Raw genomic sequence first — 19,047 nt, forward strand, 5'->3', positions numbered from 1 at the left:
CAGAATTAGACACAAGATTTCACGAAACGGGCACGATTCGGGTATTGGGCCGAACCCTTATTGGGTCATATTATTAACTACTTGACCGATTCTTTATCTCGCAGCCATAAAATGGGGTCTCGGGTCAAATCTAAGTGCCATAGCCCATAAGATTGCTTTATGGGCTTTCTCCACTATTTTCTTATCCAAAACCCTATTAATGTATAATCCATAAAATCCGATCCATAACACCTCAAAATTGCTATATCACTAATGAGGATCCTGACCGTCTATTACATTGTCCTGGTTTGGATCGAGAAAATTTACAGGGGTAGCACGGAATTCGCATCCTATGAGATATCTCAAACTTTGAGTATTTTTCTAGAAAATCCCAACCGTTGAAATACGTTGTGCAAGAATCTCAAAGCACAAACAATACTGCTCCCTGCGCTATCCCCGAATTGGCACCGTACACGTCGGTCACGCAAAAGAATTTATGGGTGAATTGGTGATGTTTAGAAAACAGACAAATTATTTACAATTCATGTCTTGCACTCTTTATTTGTAATCTAAAAATGTTTATATATCATATAAAATTATACATATATTTTAAAATGTTCATACGTACAACAGAAGTACTTATATATTTTTTCGAATGATTATAGGAAAATTCAAGTAAATACTTTGCTGGATAAGTATAATACAGCTTTCAAAAAAATTAATTTTAGTAATTTATAGTATAAATAGTTTTGAAAGAAATATAAACTCGAAATAAGGATATAAGCGCCTTCAAAAAAAAAAGGTATAAGCAATTGTTTGATTTTACAAGTGGAATATTGCTAAGCGCTCTCGAATGAACCCAAATTTCTCTCTCAGGCCCTCTTTCGCACCTTGTACAATTCTGGGAGCTGAAAGTATTTTTGTCGAGTTAGGCTAATATGACATTGGTGTTATTTCAAACTAAATAACACCACATCTTAAACCGTTAGATCTGTTTTAATATTCGTACAATCTGCTTTTACTGTTCAAGCACTTTATTTTGTATGAATATTAAAACAGATCTAACGGTTTAAGATGTGGTGTTATTTAGTTTGAAATAACACCAATGTCATATTAGCCTAACTCATTTTTGTCACAATGTATGATTGCTTTAGATAGAAAGAAATATAATAACACATTAACACCGGCCATGGATATGGAATAACGGAATAACCAATTGTTTGATTTTAGAAGGGTGTATCTGTGATTGCGCAAGACGAATATTGCTAAGCCTACTCCAATTATCCCAAGTTTATCTCTCAGGCCCTCTTTCGCACCTAAAAAAACAAAAAAATTCTCTGTACCAGCTGAAAGTATTGCCCCTCGGCTTCCTCCTCCCTCTCTTTTCCTTGTACAACGCGGATCAAACGGGTAAGCTGCTTCTCCTCCTTTACTTGACTTTTCACTATCTAGGGTTTCATACAGACGAATTTTGTTAATTTCAGCTCAGTCTCGCCATTTTTTATTGTCATTTCTTAGCTCAATTTATTGAGACCATTTCTGACTGTTGTTGGCGAAATTGCAACAAATAGTTGCATTTAGTTCATTTGATCTTACAATAAGACCAGAATAATAACTGTAAATGAAGTTGGGTCACTTAAGTGACAGCGTAATGTTCCATTTATCTATTCATCTATGTTGTTCTAAATGGTTTGACTAGCTATTGGGGCGAAAACTAATTTAATAAAAAACCACTTCTTATTTACAGCATTACTATCTAAGACGGGCATATGTCGGATCAAAGCGAGTCTGATCCCTCTTCGGATGAAGAAACATCACTAGAGAACAATGTAGAAGAAAATGCTGAAACCCAAATCCAGGTGGTCAATAACAATAATGCTTTAAATACAACCGGAGATAATGCATCTGAGCCAAAAATTGGCATGGTGTTTAATTCTGAGGAGGAGGCCTTCCAGTTTTATGTGGCATATGGTTTTCGTACCGGGTTCGGTACAGTCAGGAGGTCCAACAATACCTTTGATGGCTTTCGGTACAGGTCAACATTTATTTGTTCGAAAGGTGGTAAATCAAGGCATCGACCTAATGCTAAGAGACCTCCTCGAAAGAAGGGCGGAAAAACTGGCTGTAAAGCTAAAATGATCGTAAAAGATGCACATTTTCAAAATCGGTGGGAAGTTATAGTACTGGAGTTAGAACACAACCACCCACTTGACCCAGGAAACCCTAAATTGAAGAAATATTTAAAAAAACACCCATTTTCAAAGAAAGAACGGGTACAAAATGCGGACGGTATAGATGCATTAAATGATAACATGGCATCTGCGAACCTGGAGTTAGATTATAGTGATGGTACTGATGCAATGAGAAAATTGAATTTCTCCAAGGGGGATTTGGATGCTTTGATGGAGTATTTTGATAAAATGCAAGACGAGAACCCATTTTTCTTCTATAGCTTGGATTTGAATGAATTGGGTCAGGTTAGAAGTGCTCTATGGGTAGATGCGAGATCAAGAAGTGCATACCGGTACTTTGGTGATGTGGTAACTTTTGAAGTAAACAAATTTGCTGACCAGTACGACGATGTGTACTTTGTTTCTTTTATTGGTACAAACCACCACGCACAGTCGGTCTTGCTTGGGTGTGGCGTAGTCTCTGGCACAACCGTTACTACATATCAATGGATTTTCAGGACATGGATGAGGTGCATGGACGATAAACCTCCAGTTGCAGTAATAACTGCATATAGCAAAGAAATTGAGACCTCTGTAAAAAGTATATTTCCTGATGCGAAACACCGTTTTTGTCTGTGGCATGTGTTGAAAGATTTACCTGAGAAGATTGGTGCTTCAGAAAATATTAATACAATAATCTTTAGGTTAACTAATCTGGTATACGACTCGTTAACCATACCAGATTTCGAAAAAGATTGGAGTGAGGTGGTACAACAATACGGTCTCCAATCAAACGAGTGGTTGACTGACTTGTACGATGACAGGAAACAGTGGGCCCCAGTTTTCGTGAAAGATTTCTTCTGGGCTGGAATGTCAACTATCGACAGAGGTGAGAGAGCAAGTTCCTTCTTTGACGGGTGGATCAGACCCGAAACTACCATTAAAACCTTTCTCGATCAATATGAGAGCAGTGCCAAATTGAATTCAGAAAAGGAAACATATGAGGATTTTAGGTGTCTCCAGATGCATCCACAGATAATTTCTGGCATGCCATTCGAAGAACAGATTGCGAAAGTTTACACACTTGAGGTGTTCAATAAGTTTCAGGTCGAGGTGAAACAGTTGTTTCAGATGAGTGGTGTCCTGGTTGACCGTACCGGTTCGGTGGTTTCTTATGTGGTCACCGAGATTGAAAATGGGAGGGGTTATCGTGTCGCTTATGATAGTGTGGAGGAAGATATTTGGTGCCTTTGTAGGTAAGAACTATATACAGGTACTTCAGTTGAAAATATGACCAACATAGCTGTTTCAACTTGTATATAAGAGTTCTAACTAATAAAGGGAATATACTTCATTCCTTGCATAGTTTGCTATAGTCAAAACTTCAAATTAGGCCTCTAGTCTATGGTCAAATGAATGAACCCCCGGGAACCCGGAAGACTTAGGTCTAATGCTAGGATACTGTTTATTTCAAACAAGTAGCTCATATTGAAAGGATATGTTTGTCAATTTAATTTTTAAAATGTCAAGGGATAAAAGAGAAAAAAGTTAAGTTTGGTGGGGATATTGGATATTATAGTGTTTTCATGGGGGAAAGTGGCTATTCTAGAATTTTATGTGGGTGCATGTGAAATTTTCCCATAAATTTATGACAGTCTGATGCTATCTAGGAGCCAAGCATCTAACTTACCATGTCTTAATCTAGTCATTTTTTGTAACTTATCTCATCTTTAGTTCAGTTTGGTTTTACTGTAAATATAGGACTCTTAACTTTAGTGGTAAAATAATCAATATTATCATAATATAACTTTTCTATGATGGTGAGATTCCATCACATAACCTGATTTCACAATCAACTACTAATGTCATCTGCAATGAAAGAATTTAAATACAAGTCCAAATTTACATCTACTATCATTTGAGACCCACACTGACACAACCTTTCTTTATGTTTTAGGTCCTTTCAGTACCGAGGCATACTCTGCCGGCACGCTTTATCAGTGCTCCGGCAAGAAATTGTGATGCTTATTCCCAACAAATATATCATAACGCGCTGGCGTAAGGATTACAAACGCCTCCAGGCATCTATGGTTGCGTCTTCCTTGGTAGTCCCCACAACTCAGGACTCAGTCAGCTATGATGATCTGTACCAGCAGGCCCACAGCAACTTCTTAGAAACCCTTGAATTTGGGTGTGGGGCCCGTGAATCCATGGAGCACACTATATCAGTTCTGAAAGAAACAATGGACAAGGTATACCCTTAAGATGCATATAAAATATCTGTTACATGTATCAAAATACTGGACCTTATTTTGCTTTAATTGAAGCATGTTTTTGATAATCAATGTTCTCTGTGGCCATTTGATCTGTAGCTGAGTCTGTATCGGGTTGTATTTTGATAATATCAGTTGAGTCAAATCAGGGGCGGAGGGAGTGAAACCATATGGGGGTCAATTGACCCTCATTTTTTTTTTTTCAATTTTTTTTGTATTTAAATGTGATTTTCTATAAAATTTACAATAAAATGTTGTGGGTACTGTAAATTGACCCCCATTCACGGCATAAAATTTTTATATGATGGACCCCCATTTATATTTGACTCCCCACAGTTTGAAAGTCTGGTTCCACCCCTGATTTATGTCAATTTGTTATCCTAGGCCATGGGCACTTATCTGATATTAACTATTCACATATCAGAGTAACATTGATTAAAGTAAATTTATTTCGCATGCTATTCGAAGGTGATATCATTTGAGAAGTCGCTTAGAGAGCAGAGAATGAGGTTGGACGCTGATGTGGCACAAGTGCCTGCCAGTTACACATACAACTTGATCAATGAGGACTTTACTGATGACTTGTCTCCAATTACGCTGAGTACGAGAGGGTGGGACCCAACCATGCCACAGCCAAAGAAGAAAAGAAAGAAGATACCAGGCCTGAGTGTGAGTGCACTTGGTGCACTCAAGACAGGAAAGAAGAAGACCCCCAGCAAGAGTAGTGGGGCTGGCTCAAGTGGGGCCCTCCCAAGGACCAACATCAATGAGATGTTGCATGTAAGATCATATTGTCTTATTTGTCTTGTGCCAAACCAATGTATTCCGTCTCTAGGTTCGTTTTAGTAGTTTCTGTTCAACCCTGGCTGATATATTTTCTCTGAGTGGAACTAGGGTGCTCTTAAGCTCACCAAGTTCTTTGTGAGCTCAACTCCAAAACCTATCGGATTGAATTCAAATGACAAATGCAAACCATTGAAACCGATCTACTTACAAGTGATGCGTTTACATGCAAAGTTTATAATTTTTTGAATTAATTTTGTATAAAGTCAAGCAGTAAAAAATGATGAAAATAAATGCATTAAAATTAACTTATAAACCTTATATTTTTTGTACCACTTTGATTTTATACTAAATTAAGTCGAAATTTTATAAATTTGGCATGTAAACCCATCACTTGTGAAGTACATCGGTTTTAACAGTTTGGATTCATTGTTTGAAGCTATTTCAATAGGTTTTAGGGCTAAGCTCACCAAAGACTTGGTAAGCTTAGGAACACACTAGTTCTAGTCTTATTTCTGTACTTCATAAAATTGCTGTGAGAGAAGAAAATGATGATTTACTTGACATCTGGCCAGTGTTTAGCCATATTTTGCTAGTTAGCAGTGCCCCTATGTTTGTAGAAGTATTTTGTAGTGTCAAGAGCCAAGATTTCACCTTTATTCAAGAGTTTTACTTTTAGCTATTTATGTTATGTTGCTCTAGTAATATGTAAGATAATAATACTAAGCTTAAAGATGTAGGTTGTTATGCTTAATTTTTATGATTGTTATTGTTGTTGTCATATGGTAGTTTAAATTTCTTTTCGAAGAGAATCATATTGTTTAATACATTAATTTATGTAGTTTGTGCAGTTATAATAAAAGAACATAATTTTAATTTGTTTTGTTTTGTTCAGGTCCAACAGCTGAATGAGGGATGGTCATTGACACCTGGTGGGGCTCAGGAAGCGTATCCTTACGGGGTCAGTTTATCCACTTGTTAATTTTCCTTTTATAGTATCTTAATTGGAAGGTAATTAAAAGTTACAATCAATATATTTATTTGTACTTATTTTTTATTTAGTGATTTTTGTTTTGTTTTGATACCAGGTAGAGACGATATCTTTTGATTTGTCACAGTACAATGGAGCTCCAAACTTCCAATGGCCTGATACAAGAGGATCTCGGATTCTCTGAACAAATGTCCTTATATTGTTAACTTGGCATTAAATGTATAATACAACAGCTTAATTGTTGTTTGAATTTGTTTTGTATTGGTAGTTTCAATGCTTTGTCTTGGCAAGCAAAGAACTATAAATTTCTTTTGGTAGGAAAGTTGGAGTGCAAGCTTTGTAATTTAGTGTAGAATATCTAGTTTGTGGTTTCTGTTATTATTTTCAATTTATATGTTTATTGTATTGACTGTGCACATTAGTTGCTTCTATGAAATTAGAGTGCTTAACCTTAGCAAGTGTGTACTGGCTTCTCTCTAATTATTTTTAGGCTATCAGCTGGGGCATGTGAATTATCTTTAATTCTGTAGCAAGTTGACAAATATATTGACAAATGCCGAGGAAGAGCAAGTAATTAAACAGTTCTCTTCATCAATTGTAGATCAATTCAAGCACCAGAAAGCTTAAGATCCATGTGATATTATTCTGATAGAAATACATTCTTTTCAAGTTGTAGGCAAGGAGGAGAATAATATTATATACTAAGATCTAAATGAAAGTCAAAGTAGAAAATATTGGATGCTCAGATTTAGACGTGTCATTCTCACATTTTTATATTCTTGCTAGTTAAAAGGAGGCACAAAGTGTATCAATAGGTATGTGTACGTTGGAGATAAGTGTACTAGGGGTATAGTTTGAATTCATATCACCAAGGTAACAAGATATTTAAGTTTGGTATTCGAACTGTCCAGTCAGAATCCGCAATATATTTAAGTAGCCTCGTACCTACGTTTTCATCTCGATCGGGCCAGATTGGTCCGAATCTAAACAGAAATATTTTGTTATCTCAGAAGATATATATGAACTCGCGCGTATAGTTTGAGGGATGTGATAAATAATGATAGGGCCAAGTGTAATTGTATGTAGCAAGGGGTAAGATTAATTAGTTTGTCCAAAATTAGGATGCAAAACTTTGGTTTCAATTAATGTAACAGGTGGCGTTATGCCACTTATTTAAAAAAATAATAATAATAGAATAAAAATAGGAAGGCACATGCCTGGTACCTTCTTCCAATAACACGAATACTTTGGCATCTAAGGCTAAATTTTCAAACAAGCATGGAAAAAAATGAAAGAAAGAAATTTAACAACAAATTAACAAGAAAGAAAAAAAATAAAAAAACCAACACCTCCTAACTAAACTGCCTTGTCAGTATCACTAGTACTCAATCAATTAACAGCATTAGGCCCATAGCAACTGTTCCTGAATGGGTCCCAAATCCATTGTAACAAAAAGCACCTCCCATTGGCCCCGTTCACGTTGTAACTGCTCCCGTCGGGCTTCGTGTTCACATTTCCTATGAGACCGCTGCCTGCTCCGGTACCATAGACCCCCTCACACAGGTCCCCGATCTCATTTGGAGCAGTTTCATCACCAGCAAACCAGCCATTGTTATATGGGTTAGTTGACGCTTCTGCCAGCTGCTGAGCTATTACGTTTATCATACCATCTGTTCCTGGATCCCGGTTCGGCGATTCCAATACCTGTCATATATAAACTTTATTTTAGTTTCATTTTCTAATACATATAAATACACTACTGTTGGCATTCATAAAGATTTGAAGTACCTGAAATCCTGGATTTACAGGAGGTGAAGCAAACGGGAACGCACACATGCCAGGACACTGAGTCCCACTATGTCCGATCCATGCAAATGGAACAGTTGCACCCACTATGGAAGACGTCGTGTAGGAGTGAAATCCGCAAACGCCCCGACAAAATTCTTCCATCTGCACATCTGGCGAGGTTAGAACAAAATACACCCCTTGTGGATCCAGTGGCGGGGAAATAGCTTTAATGATCAACTCCATTGAAGATCTCGTGAGTTGATTTCCTTGAGAGTAGCTGGAATCAAAGTGCTCGTCTGCAAGTATTAAGTTGGAGGTTACGTGGTTGTTGCTCTGGTCAGGGTAATCTGTGACGGTACGCCACCAGTCGGCAACTGATGGAGAGGGGAGAGAAGAGGAGGAGAGAGAACGAAGGAAGTCACGAATGATGGATTGTGCAGTGGGGTCCCATTTACCATACCAGATGCAGTAAAGGTTGATGGGAGAGGTGAGGAGGGGTCCATTGTGGTACTTCATGTCGACCAGGTTAGAGAGGTCGACGAGTTCATCGGGTTGCTGGTCCTGAGAGATGGAGGGGAGAGGGAGGAGAAGGAGAGAGAAGAGGAAGAGAGAGAGGTGTAGATACATGGTGAATTGGTGATCTTTCCCTTTGGTTGATAGATTTTGAGCTGAGTCTGTGAAATGGAATTAGATAGGGGGAGGGGTGAGGTTTTAAGTACACAGATGGGTTGGCCAAAATTTTTAATTCTTAAATTAAAGTTATATAAAAATAATACACGGTATTAGATAAACGGAGGGTTCAGATGTTTTTTTTTTTTTATATCCTGCTTTTATTTTTAAAAGTGTTAATAAATTGAAATTAAAATTATAAATGTCAAAATAAAATCATTAGAGTGATTTATGTTATTTTTTTTCTATGTGCTCATAAAAAATATCATATTTCCATTTTATTTTTATGTGAATCAAATATTTGAAAAATCAACGTTTAGAAATTATCCACATTATTATGTTTTTATAAGTTCTTGATGACAATTAAAACAAAGGTTAAATGTCATATTTTTTTATACGCATATAGATAAAATGATGTAGATCACATCAACGGTTTTATTTTGACTTTTGGTTTTAAATTTTAAGTTATTAAAATTCGTAAAAATAGAGACAAAAGAATTTAAACTCTCTAGATAAATTACGTTAAAAAATTTATATAATAGAAGGAACCGAACCCTCCGGTTCTTTTAGCTTTGCACGCAGGTCTTAGACCATTAAATGTCAGTGCAACCTATTTTTCTTCTCCCTTCAAAGTTTTTCTAAGATACTGAACAATTTTATAGGCTCTCTGATGATGGTCTACCGTCTGGTTTCAAATTTTGATGTGGCAGTTGGTATTTCTCAAGTAATTAAATTAAATGATCCGGTTTTTCTATTGTATTAAAATTATATCGTAATTTATTTAGAATCCGGCTAATATGATATCAATGTTATTTCAACTGAAATGACGCTAACTCTAAAATTTATCAGATAAACTTTAAATGATGAATTCAAACTGTTCAATTAAACTGATATATTTGATGAGTGATGCATTTACGTGCAACATTTATAATATTTTGAATTTATTTAATATCAAGTTAAGTGGTTAAATATGGTGATTTTTTAAGTTAACTTAAATGCATTCATTTTTCATCAGTTTTGTACCGTTTGACTTGATACTAAATTAATTCGAAAATATAAATTTTGTATGTAAATGAATTACTAATGAAGTAGATCGGCTTGAGCGGTTTGAATTTCTCGTTTAAATTCTATTTAATAGGTTTTGAAAATTAATGTCACATGACACTAATATCATAGTAGGCGTACTCATTTATTTAATATATATTCTATATTATTTTTATATGATTAAAAAAAATTCTGAGGTTGGCCGGTGGTAAATTTTGAATTGTAATGATTCCTCTCCAGTTGTGATAACGAAACACAATCTCTTTTCCTGAAAAAAGAAAATCTTCCTTTGTTCTGATGCTGGTTCGATACAAATAAATTTATTATTATAATTATTATGGTGATATTATTTAAGCCGCTTTAAGATGCAAGCAGAAGTGGATTCTTTTTTTTTTTTTTTCTTAGCTTGTCGGTTTGGGAAAAACGTTCATAAAAAGATAAAAATTGTTTCAAGAAAAAAGTACCAAAAGTGTATATCAATTTCTCTCTTTTGGGGTCAGAAAAGTACTTAATAAAATGTTGATAAATGAAATCAAATGTGTTCATGTTTGTAAGATTGCTTTGTTTGTCAATGTATTTTTCAATTGAAAAATGATAATGATAAAGTTGTAAATTAAACCAGAATGGAGAGCAGTAGAACCAAGAATAAATTGTAGTTCATCTGTCTGTTTTTTGTTAGATTGTATGTCTGGTCAATGCACGATTTCTTATATTAATTCTCTTAGACTTGTTTGCTATAAAATGTATGTGAGAGATCTTCTATATATAGAGTAGAAAATGATTTTACTATGGCCTTAGATTTTATGTAAGAGGAGGATGTTTTAAGTAAACAGAGAGAGGGGTTGGCCGGTGGCAGATTTTGAATTTATACGATTCCTCTCCAGTTGTGACATGAAACCCAATCTCTTATCCTAAAAATGTTCTCTCCAGTTCGAGCTTATATGCTTTATTATTTAGTTTAATTAAATGTTTCGGTTTGAGTATGACTGTATGAGCCTTTTCGAAAGTTTATCAGTGTCCACAGAAGGTCATGTGAAAGAAAAGTAAATTGTTTAACATATTGATTAGTCAAAACAAAATAACAGCTGATTAAAATAGTTGCCAATTCCTATTTTATTTGTATTTAAAACGTTAGATGGAAGCAAAATTGGATATCTTCTTGTGAACTAGACGGTTTGGGAAAAATATTCATGAAAAGAAAAAAAAATATATTTTAAGAAGAAGTACAAAAGAACGGAATCGCATCTGCTGAAATTCCAAAGAGAATTACAGACCCTGTAATCCTCAACATCCACCGTTTATTAGAATTGGATAGTTGAGATTAAAAAAAAAGAAATAGACTAATTTATAGTACTCCTTTATTTCTCCTTGCACTGCTCCCTCTGTTGCCCGAATTCTAATTATGTGCTCCGTCTTTCTTGCTCTGTCTCTTTCTCTTTCATTTTGACGGGAGAGATAAAGATAATTTCGATTTCTCACTATTTTTCTTTCCCTTTCTCTTCTTCTCTCTTCACTTCCAAAATCTCCTCTGCCATGCCACCTATTCATTAAGAGGAGGGTTCAAATGCACCCAAATTTTTGTGCACCCAAATGCGTCATATCTTTCAAATCATTTTTCTCCTTTTTCAAAGTCCGAATAGTCGATCCGAACCGTTAGATGCGATCTATATATTAAGATGTACTCGGAGACAAAATTTTACATTTTTTGGAATTTTTTTTTACTATTTATTAAGCCACTTTGAAAATCGCTGATTTTACATTTTCTGGACCATTGGATCAGCGATTTTTCAAAGTGGATAATGTACTTTCTCTCCTCAGCGATTTAGGTAGCCTCATTGTACACGCTGGAAGACTTAATACAAAAACAGACGAATAATGTACTTTCTCTCCTCCAAGGCATTAATCACGGAGTATTCTAAATATTCTAAGTGCTAGTCTTTGATTTAGTAGCAAAAATAATATTCTCTATATTAAAAATAATATATTTAAAATCTGAATAAAAACTTGTAGATATTAAATAGTTAGATGCTTTGATTTGTAGTTCTTTTTTATGGATTATATCTAAGTAATTATGGTAAAAAAAATATTCCGGTACTGGACATCTGATCCATTTTACAATTTGAGCCGCTTTTGTCTTGTAAAAGTAACTGATAATAGTTGTTTATCAAACTCAAGATTGTATTTATGTTCGAACTATTGAAGAAAAACAAGAAAAATTAATAATTTTGTTCGTCTGAAAAAAATCATCAAACTTATAAAAAAGACCAATCTTATATATTAAATGTTACAAGATTTTTAAAATTAAAAAATAAAAATTATGTACTTCAAGAGAGAGAGATAAAAATTTCTGAAATATATAGTTAGGTTCTTTTTTTTCTTTTTTTTTTTAACAAGAAATGAAGAAACAATGTTACTCGAGAAAATATCTCTGGTGCGCATTGTCTGAATTATATTTAACTTCCATCCAAAAAAATGAATTTACTTTAACAACATCTTTCTTCTTATAATATTTCAGTGACATATGGGCGAATATATAGTTTTCAACGGAACATGTGAATTAATTCCCAAGTTGCAGGTGATATTTATATAAAAGACCCAAAATAATTAACTACATATTATGTACATATCATAGTGCCAAGTAATGTCGGCAAAACGACCTTGTGTCATGTGATGGTTAATTTACTAAAACAGAATAAATAAAACAATAAAATATATATTCTTCATTATCACTGATACAATTATACAACGCAGCACTCTCCAGTTTGTCCATATTTTCTTCATGATTTCTTTTTTCGATCAGCTTGAATTATATTTCAAAGTTTGTTTTAATAATTAAGACAATTATCAGTATTATAGAGATTTAATTAGATTACAATTATTAATACATGTCCCTAAAAATAATTATCTAATTAGCCAAGCAATATATCATTTTATTACAAAGTTAGAAGGAATTTGTATAAATTAAAATCACAATTATATTTCTTGCTATTAAAAAGTCAAAGGAATATTTATATAATTTATCGCATTCGTGTACAAATTCAACAAAATTCGAATGTGATTTCGTTAAATCAAATACCATACAAGAAAACACTGTAGAGGTGATAAAAATGCTTTACCATCGGCTTCGAAAAATTATCTTTTCAGATCTACAACAGTTCGTTACCACGTTACTAATCTGAACTCCAACACAATCAGCCTGAAAACTAATAACGGGCTCTTGCAATAAGGCCCAATATGGGTTTTTTTAATCAGCCCATTTTTAATCTGGCCTGTCTGATTGGTGTCGAGAAATATTATTATTCACTTGTGCAAAAGTTGAAGACGAATCGGGCAATGATTTCTCGGGTAAATATTTTAACAGTTTAGTTTTGACTTCATGCAGCGCATGGACTCGATAATAAAAACAGCGATTCATATGGTTCGTATCTTCGTGAGCTGCATTAAGCCAAAACTACTCTGTTAAATTCTTTGCCCGATTTCTCTCCTTTTCTCATGTCCTGTTCTCTCTCCCAACCTGTTTTTCAATACCTAGACCTAAACTTCGATTCTTCTTAGCTTTACCAATTTCAAATTTCAACGGATTTTTTCACCGCAACCGCTGAAACAAGTATTCAAGTGCAATCTTATAGAAGACCTCTTTTACGAAGCCGATGGTATTTGATTTGGTTACCAGATAATTTGTTGTACCCGTAAATTGCTTGTTTCTCTCCTGTAAAATCACTTAATCTCAAGAACAGGTTCTTAGAATTCGATGTATTTTTGGATTCAATCTCCATTTAGTTTCTTTTTTCTTTAATGTGGTATCTATGATTTGGTATTTATCATCTGATTTAGTGAAAATTATGATATTTGCAGATTACTTTGTAGCCATCTGTAATGGTGGCAATGGAATTATCTGTTCTTCCACCATCAATTGGTCGAGTGAAGATCTCAGATTTGATACCAACTGAGGGCCTTCCTTCTAATTCTTACAAGGTGTCAGTATCGATACTTACCCAATCTCTAGCTCAGTATTCAGCTGTCATCGTTGAGCTTCCACCTGGCGATGCTGCACTGTTGCGGGCCAGCCTTGAATCCGCTCGTCTGTACTTCCATCAGCAGGGGTATGTGTGCTAACTGCCATGAATTACCTCAGATTTCAGCACCGTAATATCCAGGTGCGGTAACAAACTGGTTTTGGGTTTAATAAAAGTTGTAAACCTTTTCTTCAGGCAAAGGAAATTTATTCAAATTTATACTGGTACCAACTGTTTGGAACTACCAAATACCTTTCATTTTTGTAACTGTACCAATCAGTAATAATGGCAAACAATTTTAAACACTGTCAATGTTATATCTTTAGTTAAATACAATTTTAAAAACACTCCAAATATTATTTCATTACACAGTTTTGAGAAAAACAACAACCCAACTGACACAACAGAGTGGTGTCGCACGTCAGGGTATTATGCTGACCCTCAGTTATTGCAAGAGACCTATGACTACCGGCCCGGCCTAACCCCACTTGAGACTGAGCCTGACAGGTCACCTGAACTCTCCCCATCAGCCCTGCCCGATATATTTTGCATCCTAGGAAAGGCTGCCAGGTGTGTACTAGATGCTGTCAGTTACTCTCTCAGCCTACGCAGCTGCTCTTTTAACGAGATATTAGACAATGTACCGTTGAGAAACCAGGAGGTTTCCTCCTCGGTGCTTTCAGTTTGTTGCCACTCGAGGCCATCTTTTGTGGCGGGCCCTCAGGAGGGGCAAACTGCAATTTTTCCTATTGATTATGAGCACCAGGTTGACAAAACTTTAGTGACTGTGGTTAAACCCGACAAACCTGGGTTACAGATAAAGGATTTAAATGGGCAGTGGGTGCTAGGGGATAGTAACCTGGGCCCACAAGAGGTGATGGTTTATCCCGGGCTTGCACTTTACCAGGCGACAGCTGGGTACGTGGGACCTGCCTTGCACAGGACCGATGTGGCGGTTGAGAATAATTTGTATGGAAGGTGCTCAATTGCATTTAAACTGATGCCGAAATCGATGGCAAGTCTGAGTTGTAACGAGATGCAAGCTGCGGGTTATGGCGTGGAGGCGCAGTTTCAGAATTCAATACCAGTCAGTGACTTCATGCAGAGGTCGCACCCCATTGATCAGATGTTCATAAGGAATAATGTAAAGTCAATGCCTAATGAAGGGCAAAATGGTACTTTCTCACTTTGCTAGAGTTCCTAAGAAACATTCGTGACTCACCTACCTGGCCTATTTAATAAATTAATTACCCATAAGCACTGAGGCCTGCCTAAGTCAATATACTGGTATATTAACTTTACTTTGTTTACAGATAGGTTAGGTTCGCAACAAATTTATTTGAGAACTATGTCAACCGTCATGATGCTTATTAAAATTTAAAAAATTAAAAGTATACATATGTTCTCTCTAATTTAATAGGCTGTGTCAAATTTGGTGAAATTTGAAAATCCATTTGTCATTCACCAGGCAATTAAAAATTAAACGATTCAATTTCATCAGTGTCCAAGTAAATTTTAAGTTGCTTCAAATCTGGTTGGTCTACTATTTAAATTAATAAAGAACAGATCTAATTGTAATCTTTTTTTTTTTTTGAAGAACTTTAGGGGCATGTTATAATGGTTGTAAATTATGTTCAATTTTCAATATTATTTCATCACATTTGTTTAGTTATTTTTTTTTTATATTGTTATATCTCAGATTCATTAAAAAGCTCGACAAAGAAAAAAAGAGAGACTTCTTCCAGTCAGAAGTCTCTCCCTCCTTCTAAGAGGCTACGACTGGAGGCACAGAGGGTCTTAAAAGAGAAGGTTATGGAAATAGCAGAAAAGAAAGGTCTCAAAATGAAATTTTGTAGGCTTGGGCCGTGCGAGGATCATATACGCACATCTAACGGCCCGTGCAATAACATTCGTACAGCGCTTGGATGGCCTCCAACTGTCCCATTTGTTCACCCTCATGACCTTCCCAACAAAGCGAAAATTGCATTTCTAGAAGCTTATGAGCCCGGCTGGAGCACATCCCGGCAAAATGTTGAGTAAGTCTCTGAAACTTCATAAGCTGTTATCTGATGTAGTATTTTCTTTCATTATTTTATACTTGTTAAACTGAATAATATTTTAAGATGTTAGAGAATCACATGTACCTGTCAATCTTTTGGGAAGTCCCTAAATTTGTTCTCATGTATACAGCTAAGAGGGTGATTTGGAAATCTTTTGAAGTAGCTGCAATAGAAGGGATAACAAGGTTATACTTTTTCATTCTTGGGTTGTGTTGAGGGGGGGCGGAGGGGGGGGGGGGGGGGGGGGGGGGGGGGGGGGGTTGGGTGGGGGGGGGCTCGTTTTGTGGGTATGGGCATATTGTATTCTTATTTAACATGGCATAGTAGTTTGATATTTTGCAGGAGTTTAATATCTTTAGATGTCTCTAAAATATTTTCCATGTGACGAGTCTGTTATAGTGTTATTGAACTATAATTTTCGTCAAGCTATTAAACTTAATTTTGTTCTAATCTTATTAATCATCCCTCTTAATTGAATGGTTATTTTTACATTTCTATCTAGTTTTTCTCCTTCCTACTTCTCCCACTCCTGACAACTCATTTTCTCATTGTGTGACCAATATTACATTACATATAAGATAGTACACAAGAAAAAGTAAAACAAAATGCGGTTTTCTAATGGAGAGTTAGAATTGAGAAAAATAATAGGCCAGATGGAGGTGATGGAAGAATAGAAAGAAAATTTGAAAAGGGAAAATGGGAGACATGGAAAGTAATTCGTTTTTGTTGGGGTTTTTAACAGGGGGAGTTGAACTGATCTAATTGGTACAGAATTTATGTTTAAATTTTGAAACAATAACAACATTATAGAAATTTTACAACCTTAAAAAAAAATAATGGAAATTTTAAGTTTTAAATTATGTTTTTCTGCATTATATTTGTAATTACATTATAAAATGGAAGTTTATCAAATAGATGTTGTTGTTAAGTGTTGACATTATTTTATTTATTTATTATTATTTTTTTTAACCTTTTGTCATCTCTCATGTAATTCTATTATTACCAGTGTTTTAATATTCGGTCTATTCGGCCGAATATTCGTATTCGGTTGGAAACCGAATAGGAAATGAGTATTCGGTCCAATATTCGGTTTCGAATATTTGGCCGAATATATTTTTCCGCATATTATCTATTCAGCCGAATATTTCTGAATAGAGAATAAGAATCCGAATAAGAACCGTATATTTCCGAATATGAACTGAATATTTCCGAATAGAGAATAAGAATCCGAATAAAAACCGAATATGAACCGAATATTTCTGAATAGAGAATAAGAATCTGAATAAGAACCGAATAAGTTATAATTTCATTTATTTAAGTTTGAACTTATGTTTTATTTATGCTTATTTGTAGTTTTGTAATTTGTACTGTGGGTTGTTAACTTGTTCTAACTTGTGTTATGTTTTATTTATATTTATTTGTAATGTTTATCTATGTTTATTAGAGTTAATGTCTATGAATTTTCATTTGAAAATCCGAATATATAAATCCGAATAAAAATCTGAATATTCGGCCGCATACTGTATATTCGGTATTCGGTCGCTTTCCGAATACCGAATAAGAACTGAATATTAAAACACTGATTATTACTGATGCAAATTATATTTCTGATTTGATCTTTGCAGGAATGGATCTCCATAGATTTCTTTAACCTATGACTGCTAAAGGTGAGATTTTGAATTGTATAATTTGGTGAATTCCCAAGTAATTATTTCAGATAAGCCAGATCCCTTGTAAGAAAATCGGTTACTTTGCAACGCTACAAGAGCTGTATCATAGTAGACAGTAGTAGTGAAGTCATATTGCTCTAGAAAGTTGCATGGTTGTTTCTTGTTTTTCTTCTAGTTAGTTTTTTGTAGCTTCCATGTCTTGTACAGGTCTTTCAAACTTGATTTTTTTTATTGAAATGATCTCTTTTGTAAATCTCTTGACACGCTCCATTATCCCAAATTTTATTTACATATTATTACACTACCAATACCATAGTTTAAAACTAAAACATAAAACATAAAACAATAAATGAAATATGGTCTGCACCTATATATATTACACTGATATTTAACTAGGCATGTCATTGCGTTCTGTGCGACCTATTGATGGTTCTTATTGATATGTAAGAATATACAGAATCTATAAAATGTAAATAGTTTGTTTTTCACATAGTAGTTAACTGATGATATATGAATATAATGTTGAATACAGCACTTACAGTAGTTGAATGATATCCTATATGCACATGAAATAGACAAGGATTGCGGACAAATTTCACTCTTGCACTACTCAATCCTTTTTCTCTGCAGTTTATGAATCTCTCTTATCTTTCATGTATTATAGTTACCTTAATTGTTGGCAAATGATAAAGTCTGATCAAGGTCCAAGATTCAAACTAAACCTCCTGCCAATTTTAAGAAAAAATAATCAAAATCAAACCTTAATCTTTTCCTTCTTTTTCGGCGTTACATCAATTACAAAGAAAGGGAAATCTGCAAATTTAAGCAAGATTTACTTTTCTTTTGCTGCCAATGCAACACCAAATCCAATTTTGTGCCAGATCAACAAAATGCAATTTCTATACAACACAAAACAGAAATTATTATTAACAAAAGACCAAATTGAAATTCTATCTAATTTAATGGTCAATAGATATTCAATCGGAGTTGTTAGCTTCGTTTTTAGATGCAAAATAGTAGTATTGCAAGGAGCACAAACTGAAATCAGAAGGACATGCTGGAGCAGGCTCTCGTATGGCAACCACCTTCTCACATTTGCAACTGGAACCAATCAACCAAAGGCATCGGTTACAGGTTTGCAACAGTGTTTGGTGGTATCATTAAAGTGTGCTAGCTAGGTATTGCTTCATGAAAAAAAAAAAGGTTCTGTTTCTTGGAACAAAGAAAGCTAATGGTACCAGCGGTACACACTAGGCAGCTGTAGGAACCAGTGACGACAGTAATTATAATATGACATTATATAGTGGTAACTTGAGCAGTGTAATACAAGCAGTACGTTCTTGGCTCCAGTGAACTTGCAATTGCATGAATTATTCAAGGTGGATATTGTAAAATCTATGAATAATCATTCTACTAAATCAAAGAATTAATTGCGAAAGTCTCTGTGAAAAACTGAGAATTGAAAAAGAAGAAAGCAGCTAGTGCAGCCAAGGAACTGAGGAAGAATGATTGTACAAGAAGAGAAAAATAATATACAAAGATGCTTTCTGCATTAAAAGTATTAATGAATATATATATTACAGAGGTCCGCAACACATCACGA

General features: G+C 34.8%; 3 protein-coding genes across 6 annotated transcripts; 2 read left to right on the top strand and 1 right to left on the bottom strand.

The window, feature by feature from the left end:
• Nucleotides 1–1,235: 1,235 nt before the first annotated feature.
• Nucleotides 1,236–6,651, top strand: LOC144574512 (protein FAR1-RELATED SEQUENCE 6-like). Its single transcript, XM_078324474.1, has 6 exons — nucleotides 1,236–1,389; nucleotides 1,727–3,406; nucleotides 4,108–4,402; nucleotides 4,892–5,203; nucleotides 6,102–6,167; nucleotides 6,295–6,651. Exons 2-6 carry the CDS (start codon nucleotides 1,749–1,751, stop codon nucleotides 6,379–6,381), a joined length of 2,418 nt encoding a protein of 805 aa, XP_078180600.1. The 5' UTR covers nucleotides 1,236–1,389; nucleotides 1,727–1,748; the 3' UTR covers nucleotides 6,382–6,651.
• Nucleotides 6,652–7,551: 900 nt separating this feature from the next.
• Nucleotides 7,552–8,669, bottom strand: LOC144575028 (protein EXORDIUM-like 7). The gene is made up of 2 exons (XM_078325142.1): nucleotides 7,986–8,669; nucleotides 7,552–7,901 (listed from the first exon to the last, which is right to left on the bottom strand). The coding sequence occupies exons 1-2, from the start codon at nucleotides 8,610–8,612 to the stop codon at nucleotides 7,587–7,589; spliced, it is 942 nt and encodes a 313-aa protein (XP_078181268.1). The 5' UTR covers nucleotides 8,613–8,669; the 3' UTR covers nucleotides 7,552–7,586.
• A 4,429-nt stretch (nucleotides 8,670–13,098) lies between these two features.
• Nucleotides 13,099–17,697, top strand: LOC144574885 (2-oxoglutarate (2OG) and Fe(II)-dependent oxygenase superfamily protein). 4 transcript variants are annotated; one of them, XM_078324981.1, is made up of 6 exons: nucleotides 13,099–13,351; nucleotides 13,554–13,801; nucleotides 14,087–14,889; nucleotides 15,414–15,750; nucleotides 15,905–15,947; nucleotides 17,398–17,697. In XM_078324981.1, the coding sequence occupies exons 2-5, from the start codon at nucleotides 13,575–13,577 to the stop codon at nucleotides 15,906–15,908; spliced, it is 1,371 nt and encodes a 456-aa protein (XP_078181107.1). In that variant the 5' UTR covers nucleotides 13,099–13,351; nucleotides 13,554–13,574; the 3' UTR covers nucleotides 15,909–15,947; nucleotides 17,398–17,697. The 4 variants fall into 4 exon arrangements, with proteins under 4 accessions (XP_078181107.1, XP_078181106.1, XP_078181105.1 ...); XM_078324980.1 differs by lacking the exon at nucleotides 15,905–15,947 and having other exon boundaries at nucleotides 13,109–13,387; nucleotides 17,400–17,697; XM_078324979.1 differs by lacking the exon at nucleotides 15,905–15,947 and having other exon boundaries at nucleotides 13,110–13,435; nucleotides 17,400–17,697.
• The last annotated feature ends 1,350 nt before the right edge of the window (nucleotides 17,698–19,047 follow it).

Source organism: Carex rostrata, chromosome 23 (genome assembly GCF_964058835.1).
Source record: "Carex rostrata chromosome 23, lpCarRost1.2, whole genome shotgun sequence".
Classification (NCBI taxonomy): Eukaryota; Viridiplantae; Streptophyta; class Magnoliopsida; order Poales; family Cyperaceae; genus Carex; species Carex rostrata.